General features: G+C 38.1%; 1 protein-coding gene across 2 annotated transcripts in view; it reads right to left on the bottom strand.

Moving 5' to 3' along the window:
• The window catches only part of LOC5575382 (TWiK family of potassium channels protein 7), a 505,115-nt gene that overhangs the window by 207,510 nt on the left and 285,185 nt on the right, over positions 1-12,420 (bottom strand). For both annotated transcript variants that reach the window (XM_021848514.1, XM_021848513.1), the window contains one exon: positions 2,225-2,415. In XM_021848514.1, the coding sequence (XP_021704206.1) occupies positions 2,225-2,415 (191 nt within the window). The remainder of the gene's footprint in view (positions 1-2,224; positions 2,416-12,420) is intronic.

Below are 12,420 nucleotides of genomic sequence, written 5' to 3' on the forward strand. Positions count from 1 at the left end.
TGAAGTGATTCTGAAAAACATAATTACTAAAGCATTAATTTTCAGTTCTACATCAGGTTTTTCTCAGATACTTCGCAAGATCCACTGTGGAATGTTGATTAGACTTTCAAATGATGCTCAGTAAGATCTGCGGCAGAATAATGATTTTTAGTTGGACTTGGGCTTTGAAATTATTCAAAAAATTCATCATGACGCAATTTTACATAAACATAAACACAGAGGACTAGTTTTAAAAATTCAAACAAAAACTTATTTTCCTCTGTAGGGGAAAGCACTAATTTCCGACCCATAGGAAATCTGCGCCAATTTTCGGATTTTCATTCAAAGTAGGTCTAAAACTTATGAGTGGGTCAGAAATTGGAGCTCTTTCCCTAGCAAATCTGTTGATTTAGATTTTTTTACCGTTGGCCAGGGGGGGGGGGCGAGTGTCAACGGACCTCCCCCTACCCCCCCTCTGACTACGCCCATGGATATAAGCGATGATTGCCAGTCCTTGTTTAAAAAATACAAAACATACAAAAATTTGCATTTTCAAAAGATAAATAGCCAAAAACTGATCAATGCTATCCCGTATAACGGTACTGAAAAATAAATGTAAAATTAAAAGTGTTTTTCAATTCAAAAATAGTAACAAAATTTTCCAATCATTCTTAACATGTAATAGAAGCAAACCAAGCTATTGATTTTATTCATTTTTTAACTAACTAAATAAAGACACTACACTTTTTTATATTAAACTTTGGGAGGGATTATTAGAGTATGTTTAAAACTACAAATGAACTTTAACACTTCACTTTTTGCAAAAAAAATAAAATACTAAAATCACTAAGGTGAGCAAATACCTTTAAACTCTAATATGTGTTGCTTATCTTGACAGATAGGCCTATTTCGTCTGCGACTTACAGACTTCTTCAGAGTCGAGCACTCGACACTGAAGAAGTCTGTAAGTCGCAGACGAAATAGGCCTATCTGTCAAGATAAGCAACACATATTAGAGTTTAAAGGTATTTGCTCACCTTAGTGATTTTAGTATGTTATTTTTTTGCAAAAAGTGAAGTGTTAAAGTTCATTTGTAGTTTTAAATAAAGACAACTTCATTCCACAGCACTTATCTCCATTTTCTTCATCCAAAAACATCTAGGAACAATATATGTAGCACTCTCTTTCAGCGACTAACATATTCCTAATGAACAATAACGGAAACTGTTTCTTGACTCATTGGATAATACGACTGACAGCAGGAAAATCAGACAAACAATAAATTTCCTCCCAATGGTGAATCCAGTTTCTAACTCCTTCGCAGCGAAAACTTTTAACTGATTCTGTTGTTTGCAGGAAAGTTGGTCGTCTTTCTGAATTTTTTTTCTCTGCCCCAGCTACAACACCAGTTATGCCATATGTATGTACGTATATATTTTAGCATTCACGTGAACTATTTTCTGCTGTTTTGAAATCTTTTAATTTATTGAAAACTTCTCTACATTTGCTCAGAAAACTTTTGCATTTTGTTCCCGACTTGTCCACCGGGATAGTGAGAAGAGTTAAGTAACAAGGAAAAGTAAGATTGGAATCTCCTTACACACTTTCTTCTGCACGCTTTTGTTCGTCGTTTCTTCCAGACACAATAGAACAAATGTCCAGGGCCGTCTCCATAGTTACGCCAAGGACCTGTGACCTAGTCGCAACAAGATCTGTAATTTATTTCAATTAACCATGTGCATCGTCTGTTCAAATAACCAACAATTTAGAAGAGGAATCGCTTCTATTTTTTTCCTAGATTAAAATTTACATTCTAAAAATCAAAAATAAAAATAAAATTTGCTATAAAAATTGTAAAAATTGAGGAAGTTGAAAGCCATTTAAGAAAAACGGCTTTGAAGTTTTTTCAGCAATTTTTCACTCAAAATAAACAGCCAGTATGGAAAAGAGTAGAATTTCTTAGTATACTTAATTCAAAACCGACCAAAAGGTCACTTACACTAGCTTGCATTTGGGTCCTTCAATTGCCTTCTGAATCATAAATAACATTATTTCTCTCAGTAAGCATAAAACCGACCCTGCACAATAATTCCCATTGAATAGTTTTCTGTGAGCTGCTTTCCGAACCTCTCCAACAGGTTTTTCGTTCTGCACATTTGACCGGTCACTACATTGTTATCGTTGCTGTAGCATATAAAGATCCGCAAACAACGTATCGATTTACAAATAACTGGGGAAAACTTACCGATGGTGCTCAGAATCGTCAACGAATAGAAGAAACTCCGGGAGAAGGTCCACTCGTAGTCGTGTAGCGAGGGTTGTGCCACCATGACGGCGCTAGCTGCTGGTGACAGGTTGTCCAATTGGGATGCCATTTCCTCTGTTAACCGTTTGATTAATTGCTCTTGAAAACGAGCTATCTCCAAAGATGCAAGTCTTAGTTGTCACATGTCGAACGGAAGACGAGAATGAAAGTAAGAGGTGGTAAACATCAATGATGGTCCTAAATGAACAGTTCTTGGAAAAATATGGAAGTGTAGTGATGGAGAATGGGTTTGATTGTTGTATAAACATTAACTTTTCGTTTTAACGCGAACAAAACACGAATTAACTTGCGCATCACAGTTGTCCCTCCATGTAGGAAATATCTGTGAATTGCTTCTGGGATGTGGAGATATAATGCACCCGTTCATTGAGTATTTCATTCAAATTTTGAATGACGCTGGAAAAATAATGCTCTTGAAGGTGGCTGCAAAGTTTTATCTAGCAACACTGGTTGTTTACTTTAGTGATTGTTTTTCTAGTAAATTTACGATTGTGTTTATTGTGTGACATTTACCTGTGATAATCATTTGTCGTTCATCGATTGGATCTCCAACTGAATCGTCAAACTGTGCTTTTAAAGTTTCAAACTGTATCAATCCCAAAAGTTCATATTTGATAGCGTGAAATTTTGTGTGGTGAAGTGACTAAAAACCATTGTTCTTCCACAACCCCACGCACATTTTTTTTTCGTGAAGCGACATCTTTCGACAAAAAAATAAATTATTTGTTGTGTGCAACTCTTCATACGTTGCATAACCGTAGGCGCTTTCCCGTTCTCGACTGTGAATTTTAAACATTCCAGCATGGCATGTACAACCTGCTCAAAAGTTGTTAATGATTCGGATCGAATCATCTGTCGCGGATACTGCGGAAATTCATTCCATATGATCTGCGTTAGAATGGAATACGATATCCGAGTTGTATTAGGAGCTAACGCGCGCAATATCTTTTGGATGTATGATGACTGTGCTGATATGTTTTCCAACGATCACTTTCGAAGGATGTCATCGCGCTGTGACAATGCTCCTGATGAATCATCGCTAAAATCGCTGAAAGATGAAATCGCTGGATTGAGGGATAGCGTTAAAGCTCTTTCTGCTAAAGTGGACTCGAAACCAATAACTCCAACCGTCAACTCGCCTTGGAAAAGGTTTTCGGGTTTGAATACCGTTCCCAATACTCCAAAACGTATTCGTGCTGAAGGTCCAGTTGCAGCTAAGTTGCCTAAATTTCTAGCTTTGAAAGCTGCATCAGAGTTTGTTAAAACTATTTCACCACCTGAAGAATTGGTTTGGATTTACTTATCAGCATTCGATCCTAGCACAACTGATTAAGAAATTTCAACTCTCGTGAAGGATTGCTTGGACCTTGGAATAGATGGGCAACCAAAGGTGGTTCGTCTCGTTCCTAAAGATAAAAAAAAGACAATTTAAAAAAAGACAATTTACACCGTCTTCAGCCAAAGGCTGCACAGACTGAACAATCACGAACATTAGGCAACGGACAACACGAAACACCCAGTAGCCCAGTGATGAATTTTCCGTTTGATGAAAAGTTTTCACCGACTGGAGCGGGAATCGAACCCACACTTCGTGGCATTCACAATACGCCTAAACGGCTGACGCCACTAACCGCACGGCCACGAAGCCCACTAAAGATCCCACATCGTTGAGTTTCATTACTTTCAAAGTCGGTGTCAGCAAGACACTTAGAGATGTTGCTCTTTCAAAAGAGACTTGGCCGGAGAACATCTACTTCCGCGAATTTGTTAATTATTCAAAAAACCAGAGATCAGTCATCCGAATTGCACCCGATTTGAATCCTTCCGGAGGCAGTCAATTTTGTCCATTAGAACAGCACACACTTCCAAGCTCATCGATCATGCCTGTACTACCTATCGTCAGGTAATGCGAAGAATAGTATATATCTCGCCGAAACTTCGTACGGTGCTACACACAATTCAAGAAATGAAAAATTTCAGTTCGTTAACTCTTTACCTTCGACCAATCTCTACGTTTTACTTCCCGAGGAGCTGTCTACTAGGCCAGGTAATGCTAGAAACAGTATATGTCTTGTCGAAACTACCGACGATACTGCCCTTCATCCAAGTCAAGACAACTTCCAGAACATTCATATACATGCTGAAAAGTCCATGGAATGCAATTTGCGTGTCAGACCCGAGTTACTTTTTATCCCAGCGCATTCATCTCATAACATGCTTCTCCAAAGCCAACCTCCTTTGTCAGGTAACGCTAACCACAGCATATGTCATGCCGAAGCTTCTGATGATACTGCACGCCATTCAAGAGATGATAATTTTCAGGCCTCTACTACGCTTCATTCAACCGATTCAACTTTGCATACTGCAACATCATCCGTTTTCAACACCATTATTCCTGCAAAGCCCTCTCCATTATCAGGTAATGCGAGGGATAGTATATGTCTTGTCGAAGCCCTGGATGATTCGCTCCCAAGACGACAATTCGTCCGGTGGGGTGTGCTGCTGTCGTCATGATGATGGTTGACGAGAGCAATGTCATACTCATTCATGGTTTCAAAACATTCGGAACAAAATATTTATTTTCACCGCTTAAGTAAAATATTGTATACAATAGAATGAAATCCAATGGTAGAGAATTCATTTATCTACCCAATGGTATTTTCAGAGGCAGCGGAGAATGTTTCGAAACGTGTTTTATTCAAGTGCAAAAATCGCTCAGGCGAAAGTTCCAATGAAACTAACCTCACATATTCTGGTTTTCCAACCTCAAACTAGTGCTCCTACCAGCCGGATCTAAATTTTTTTGAAAGTAGTGGAATAATATGAAAAACAAACGAATGTAGAACATAGAGCATGAATATTTCTACCTTTTCCACTTAACCGTTTCACTGTTGACTGTCTTTTATCAAGAAAATAAAACATTTTCCCCCACGGAGGCATGTGATGAATGCTTGAAAAATCAAATCTCTCATCCACTGACTAGTTGCGCTATCAAAGTATAGATGACTAACAGTATGTTGCGTTTCGCGATTAGAGGCCTATACTGCACACCGTTCAAGGAATAATCATTTCCAGATAAACCATGACTCAACTTCGCATCCGGCCGTTCCCTGTGAGAAACTGACCGTGTATTACCAAAATGTACGAGGGCTCCGCACGAAGATTGAAGATGACTTTCTCGCTGCATCCGATTTCAACTAGGGTGGGTGTTCCCTTAGTTGTGGGTGTTCCTATAGTTGCGGTAGTGCCGTTTACACTGATTTTATTACTTTAGCCACAGAAACGACACTGCCAATCGACGTATTGGCTTGTTGGTACATGGAATAGTTGAAAAGGGCATTCAAATTGCTTTAAAACTGATGAAATATCACTAATATTGCTAAAACTGTTCTTACTTGTACCAATAGTTGCGGTCTGGGAGGGAGGCACCGATATTACACAAGAAATATGACACAAAGTTATTTAGAATTGCAAGAAAACTCTTGCTTGCCAACGACACTCAAGGCAGACTTGATGAAAATCGCTAGTTTTCTTTTGTTGTGTTCCTTCGATCGTTCTGGACAAACATGGATAAAGGGCCAAAGTTTTCTGTGCATTTAATTTTCATTTTTATTGGAAAAAGTAAAATAATGCGTATTTGAACACTTCATATTCAACCAGAATAAATGGTGCTATTGTGACATTACTTTTGAATAAGCATGAATAGCTTTTCAATAGATTTTTTGTCACATTTGATAAAATGCAAAAATACGTTTTAATCAATTACGTGCTTTTATCAAGTTTGTCCATTGTTTTATATCTGGGCTCACAGTGACAGTTCGTGACAGCAGAATCTCGGCTCACCTTGACGTACATAAATTTCGTATAGGTTCTCCCTCCCAGGTTGCGGTAAAGTGTTCCTATAGTGGAGGGTCCCATAAGAAAACAACGGATACCGCAACTATAGGAACACAAATTAAAAATATACCGCAACTAAAGGAACAGTGTACCAATAGTGGAGGTATTATTTTTCACTGACATGCCGTGGATTACTGCGATGAAATCATTTTTCTCATTAGGTCAATGGTGGTTACTTCTCGTTACAACATTAACATGTACATTAATTGCGCTTCTTAAATTTGGACGATTAAATGAAGTTCATTCCTGCTTAGTACCTCCACTATTGGTACATCTACCCTACGACGTGATTGTTCTAACTGAAACGTGGCTCGACGATACAAATTTTTTCGTGCCAGTTATTTGGAAACGCATACACTGTGTACCGAAATGATCGCAATATCTTCAACAGTCGCAAATCTCGCGGCGGAGGTGTACTAATCGCTGTGTCAACAGCTATCAATAGCTGCGTTGATCCATCTCTCGTCGCAACGGAACTCGAACATCTTTGGGTCAGGCTGAAACTGACAAACTCTGTTGTTAGTATTGGAGTTATCTACCTTCCGCCTGATCGCAAGGCAGATTTGGTATCTGTCAATAATCACATCGAATCAATCGGAAAAGTACATAACAACCTTCGAGCCAATGATCATGTACTCTCGCTAGGCGATTACAATCAGTCTGGTTCGGTTTGGACTCGAGCTAATGACGGCGTACCTATCGTCGATGCTTTACAATCGCACATTTCTGCTGCTTGTGCTGCACTATTAGATGGCTTCAGTTTTCATGGCTTGCATTGCATCAGATAAATTTCATCAGTAACAGAAACAATCGCCTACTTGATCTTGCGTTAGTGAATGATATCACATTAACTGCATATTCTATTTGTGAAGCGGTCGAACCTCTTTCTCTCATTGATGCAGATCATCCTGCTTTGGACATCGAAATAGCTCGACCAAAACCCGAGGTCATTATTACTTCCGAGGAGCCAAGCCTGGATTTCAACAGAGCAAATTACGAAGGATTAATCGATGCACTGCAACAAATTGACTGGTCGTTCCTGAATTCACTTGACATTGATGACGCCGTGTCACGCTTCACAAGCCTTAAGACAACCACTCTTGTAGAATTCGTTCCACCACGACGCCCTAATCCTAAGCCCCCATGGGGTAATGCACGCCTCCGACAACTGAAACGATTACGGTCTAAATCGCTTCGGAAATACCGTAGATCACGTTGTCCGATTAGCAAACAGTAATTCAATCGTACAAGTAATAACTACCGAACCTATGGCCATTTTTTGTACAAACAGTACACTCTTCGGATGCAAGAAAATCTTCGAAGAAATCCGAAGAAGTTCTGGAGTTTTGTTAATTCCAAACGAAAGGAAGACGGGTTGCCAGTCGAGATGTTCCTGGGAAATAATACCGGTAATACTGCTGTGGAAAAGTGCAGTCTTTTTGCAACCCACTTTAAGAGTGCATTTAATGAATAACGACCATCACCGGCTCAAATTGAGCAAGCTTGTCATAACACTCCAAGTAATCTGGTTACCTTAAGAGCATTCCAAATCACTCCTCATCAAGTTAGTGCTGCAATTAATAAGCTAAAATCATCTTCCTCAGCAAGTCCCGATGGCATACCGCCGTGCTTTTTGAAAAAGTGCAGTATTGCTCTGATTGAACCACTAACAGTTATTTTCAACAACTCTCTTAGACAGTGCAAATTTCCTACGGCTTGGAAATACTCGGAAATGTTTCCTGTATACAAGAAGATGAACAAGCGAGATATCGCCAACTATCGTGGTATCACTTCTTTGTGTGCATGCTCCAAAATTTTCGAAATCATCGTTAACGATACATTGTTTGAAGCTTGCAAATCGTATATTTCGCCGGATCAACACGGATTTTATCCTAAGAGGTCCACATGTACGAATCTTGCTCAGTTTTCTTCATTCTGCTTGCAAAACATGGACGCAGGAGCTCAGGTTGATGCAGTTTACACAGACTTCAAATCCGCCTTCGATCGAGTTGATCATGGAATTTTGCTTGCCCGGCTATGTAAACTCGGAATATCCGCTGATATCATAAACTGGTTCCGGTCATACCTAATGGATCGAAAGCTCGTAGTAATAATTGGTGCTGACAAATCGAGGACTTTCGCCAATGTATCCGGTGTGCCACAAGGAAGTACCCTGGGACCACTTCTATTCACGATATTCATAAACGATCTCTCATTTGTCCTTCCTCCCGGTTGTCGCCCGGTTGTCCAAGACTGCTCGAATCTACAAAGTCAGATTGACTGTCTCGTTGAATGGTGCTCGGAAAACTTTCTGACCCTGAGTGTCAAAAAATGCAGCATCGTATCCTTTCATCGTAAGCAGCATCCGATTACCTTCCAATACAATATCGCCGACCAGACCCTTGCACGAGTTTCTCAAGTTCGTTATTTAGGTGTAACACTTGATACAGCATTCACTTTCCGTGCTCACTACGATGACATAATCTGCAGAGTTTTGACCAGGTGAAACGGTTTTTTTCTCTGCTTGTCATTTTTTTTCACATTTCAGATTCAAATTACTTCCGAGCTTTGGTTTTCGATTCCGTGGTTTTGATTGGAGTATTTCACCGAGTGTTTGTTTCAAGTGTTCCTGTTCTTTCATCCATTCAAGAGTTTTACCTGTTTTTCAAGTTCGCCGTAGAAGTTTGGTTGTTCAAGTTCTTTCTGAAGCTTCGTTTGTTGGGACATCAATAAGTATACGTTTTATATTCCTTTCCTTTATTTTACTTTATATATTCCATTTTCGAACAAATATTTTTTTCCCTCGTTGAGTTTCTGTTATGGAAACTGATGAGGGTGAGGGGGGGGGGGGGGGGGGTCAAAAGATGGGGATCAATCTAATGAAACCACTTCATTGAATAAACCTTTTAGAGTAAAGGTTTATCCTTCCACTTTTCCTGGACCATTCGTGGTTTATTTTCGTAAAAGAGAAAAACCGATCAAAGTTTTATTGATTTCATCCGAAATTTATAAAAAATATAAATCGGTTAAAGAAATTAAAAAAATTTCTCTCGACAAGTTGAGAGTAATTTTTGGATCGAGAGACGATGCCAACTCTCTTTTGGAATTCAAACTATTTTTTAATTCCTATCGTGTGTATGCGCCTTGCGATGCATGCGAAATTAATGGAATAATTTATGATGAATTTTTGGATTGTGAAGATGTCAGGAACCATGGTTCAGGAATTTTCAGGAACAAATCCCTTTCTCCTGTCGGAGTTTTGGATTGTGTTCGTTTATCGAAACAGTTTTTTAATGGAAATGACTCCAAGTATATCCATTCAAATTGTATCAAAACTACGTTTTCTGGTTCAGTCCTTCCAAACTTCGTAATGATTGATAATGTAAAATTTCGCGTGAGACTTTACTATCCAAAGCTCATGCATTGCGACAATTGTCTTTTATTTGGGCACACTTCAAGTTTTTGCTCCAATAAGCAAAAATGTTCGAAATGTGGAGAGCAACATTCTTCGTCTGAGTGTAATAAACACTCGGACCTTTGTATTTATTGTAAACAAAAACACAATTCTTTGAAAGATTGTGTTGTTTATATTGATCAACAAACTAAATTTAATCAAAAGTTAAAAAATAAAAATCTTTTGTCGTATGCTGAAGTAATGAAATCCTCAGATAACATTTCTTCACCTAATGCTTTTGATGTTCTACCGGATGATGATGGAGTTGAATCATTTGAACATTTTAATAATTTTGTTTACAAACCTCCTAATAAGAGGAGATAACAAGCAAAATAATATTTTTGATGAACCTCAGCCATCAACTTCTTTTGACACGAATTTTCCTCCTACACTGATAGGCAAAATAAAGTGCCCACCTTACCAGTTTTCGAATTTCTCTCATTGATTTGGTTCAAAATAAAGTTAACACACCTAAATCTTTTGTAATATATTATTTTTGATGTTCTTTTAAAGTTGCACTTACGAAATTTTGATTAAAAAAAGAATTTTACTCAAAGAAAAAGAAAATCAATTTGTATTGAAAAAAAAGTAGTGACAAAAATAAGTGCCCACTTCCTTCTTGGCCCCAGAAAAGATGATTTAAGAAAAATAAAAAGCAATTTAATAGTTAATGTGTCCTCATTTGGCCTTAAGGACTTGCTGGAGGCTCTTCGGCATGCTTTTCACCAGGTTTTGTAGGTGTTGTGGATCTAGGTCTTCCCAGGCGCGCTCCAAGGCTTCAAAATAATTATTTTTGTTGGTAACACCAGTTCTTTCAACCCTGGCATCGAGAATCGCCCACAAATTCTCGATGGGGTTGAGGTCTGGGCTTTGTGGAGGCCATTCCAGCGGTTTAATTCGACAAGACCGGAAGAAAGACTTGGTCTTCTTTCAAGTATGCTTCGGGTCGTTGTTCTAGAGAAATATGAATTTCTCTTCAAGGCCCGTCTGGATCAGCGAAACCTCCAGATTTTCCCGCAAGATGTTAATGTAGGAATCTGCCGTCATTATTAGGGGAAGTGGTGGTAAAATGAACAGGGGTGGTAAAATGAACACCGTGCCTTTTATCGAGAAAAAACAAATTTTGATGAATTTTTATCACGCACGGACGATTTAGAGCATAAATCTCAGTGTTCAAGTTGATACGTAGGTCAATTGAAGTGAAAATATCAACGAAATCTCGAGCTGTCTAACCGAAAGCAGCGGGCTCGTGTGTGGTGCAGAGCGCCACATCCAAGGAACGGTGAAGCATGAAGGAGGAAATGTGATGGTCTGGGGGTGTTTTTCATGGGGTGGAGTAGGAAGCCTCGTTAAAATCGACGGAATAATGACGGCAGATTCCTACATTAACATCTTGTGGGAAAATCTGGAGGTTTCGCTGATCCAGATGGGCCTTGAAGAGAAATTCATATTTCTCTAGAACAACGATCCGAAGCATACTTGAAAGAAGACCAAGTCTTTCTTCCGGTCTTGTCGGATTAAACCGCTGGAATGGCCTCCACAAAGCCCAGTGGTGGGATGATGAGTGTTCCATTTCTTTACGAAAAAAAATCAGATGCATTCAAATTACTTCGCAGATCTGGCTCCAGAAATCATTATTTATTATACTGTAAAGCTAAAGCACAGTTCACAAGAGTTATAAAATTCAAAAAAAAAAAATTATTGGAAAAATTTTGTTGAAAACCTCGATAAAGAAACTTCACTATCCAAATTATGGTCTGTAGCTCGAAATTTAAGAAATTATAAATCTCCTCTTTCTACGGTTTTGGAATATTCGGAAAAATGGATTGACGACTTTTCTTCAAAAATATGTCCAGATTTTGTTCCTCGTTCTGTAAATTTCAAAACAAATTCTTTTAATTACTTTCCGGAACTTTGTAATCCTTTTTCGTTGGCTGAATTTAATATGGCTTTATCAATTACCAAAAATACTTCTCCTGGTATTGATAACATTAAATTTATTGTGTTGAAAAACTTGCCTGATGAAGAAAAACTTCATTTGCTTTCAATTTATAATTCTTTCTTATGTCAAAACATCATTCCTCTTGAATGGCGATACATTAAAGTTATAAGTATTGCGAAGCCTGATAGAGATCCTTCTTTTGCAGATAGTAGAAGACCAATCAGTTTGTTATCATGTTTTCGTAAACTATTTGAACGAATGATTTTAAATCGGCTTGACTTATGGGCTGAAAATAACAACATTTTTCCATCTTTTCAATTTGGTTTTAGAAGAGGTCGTGGTACTCGTGACTGTGTTTCACTTTTTGCTTCACAAATTCAGCTTTCCTTCAATAAAAAGCAGGATGTTGTTTCAACTTTCCTAGATGTTTCTGGAGCAAATGATTCTGTTTTGATTGATTTATTGTTCAATAAAATGAATAATTTAAAAATTCCAAATTTGATTTCAAATTTTTTATACAATTTATTTTCTTTCAAAATTATGAATTTTTTTCATAATGGATGTTCCAAAACTATTCGTTATAGTTATTTTGGTCTTCCACAAGGATCTTGCCTAAGTCCTTTTTTGTACAATTTATTCACAAGTGATATTGCTTCCATTTTACCTAATGGCTGTTATTTGCTTCAGTTTGCTGATGATAATATGATTTCTATTAGCGGCAAAAACAGAGAGATTATTAGACATTTCATGCAATGTGCTTTAGACAATATTGATATGTGGGCGCATGAGAATGGTTTTTCTTTTTCTGTCCAAAAAACTAAA

This window comes from Aedes aegypti, chromosome 3 (assembly GCF_002204515.2).
Source record: "Aedes aegypti strain LVP_AGWG chromosome 3, AaegL5.0 Primary Assembly, whole genome shotgun sequence".
Taxonomy (NCBI): domain Eukaryota; kingdom Metazoa; phylum Arthropoda; class Insecta; order Diptera; family Culicidae; genus Aedes; species Aedes aegypti.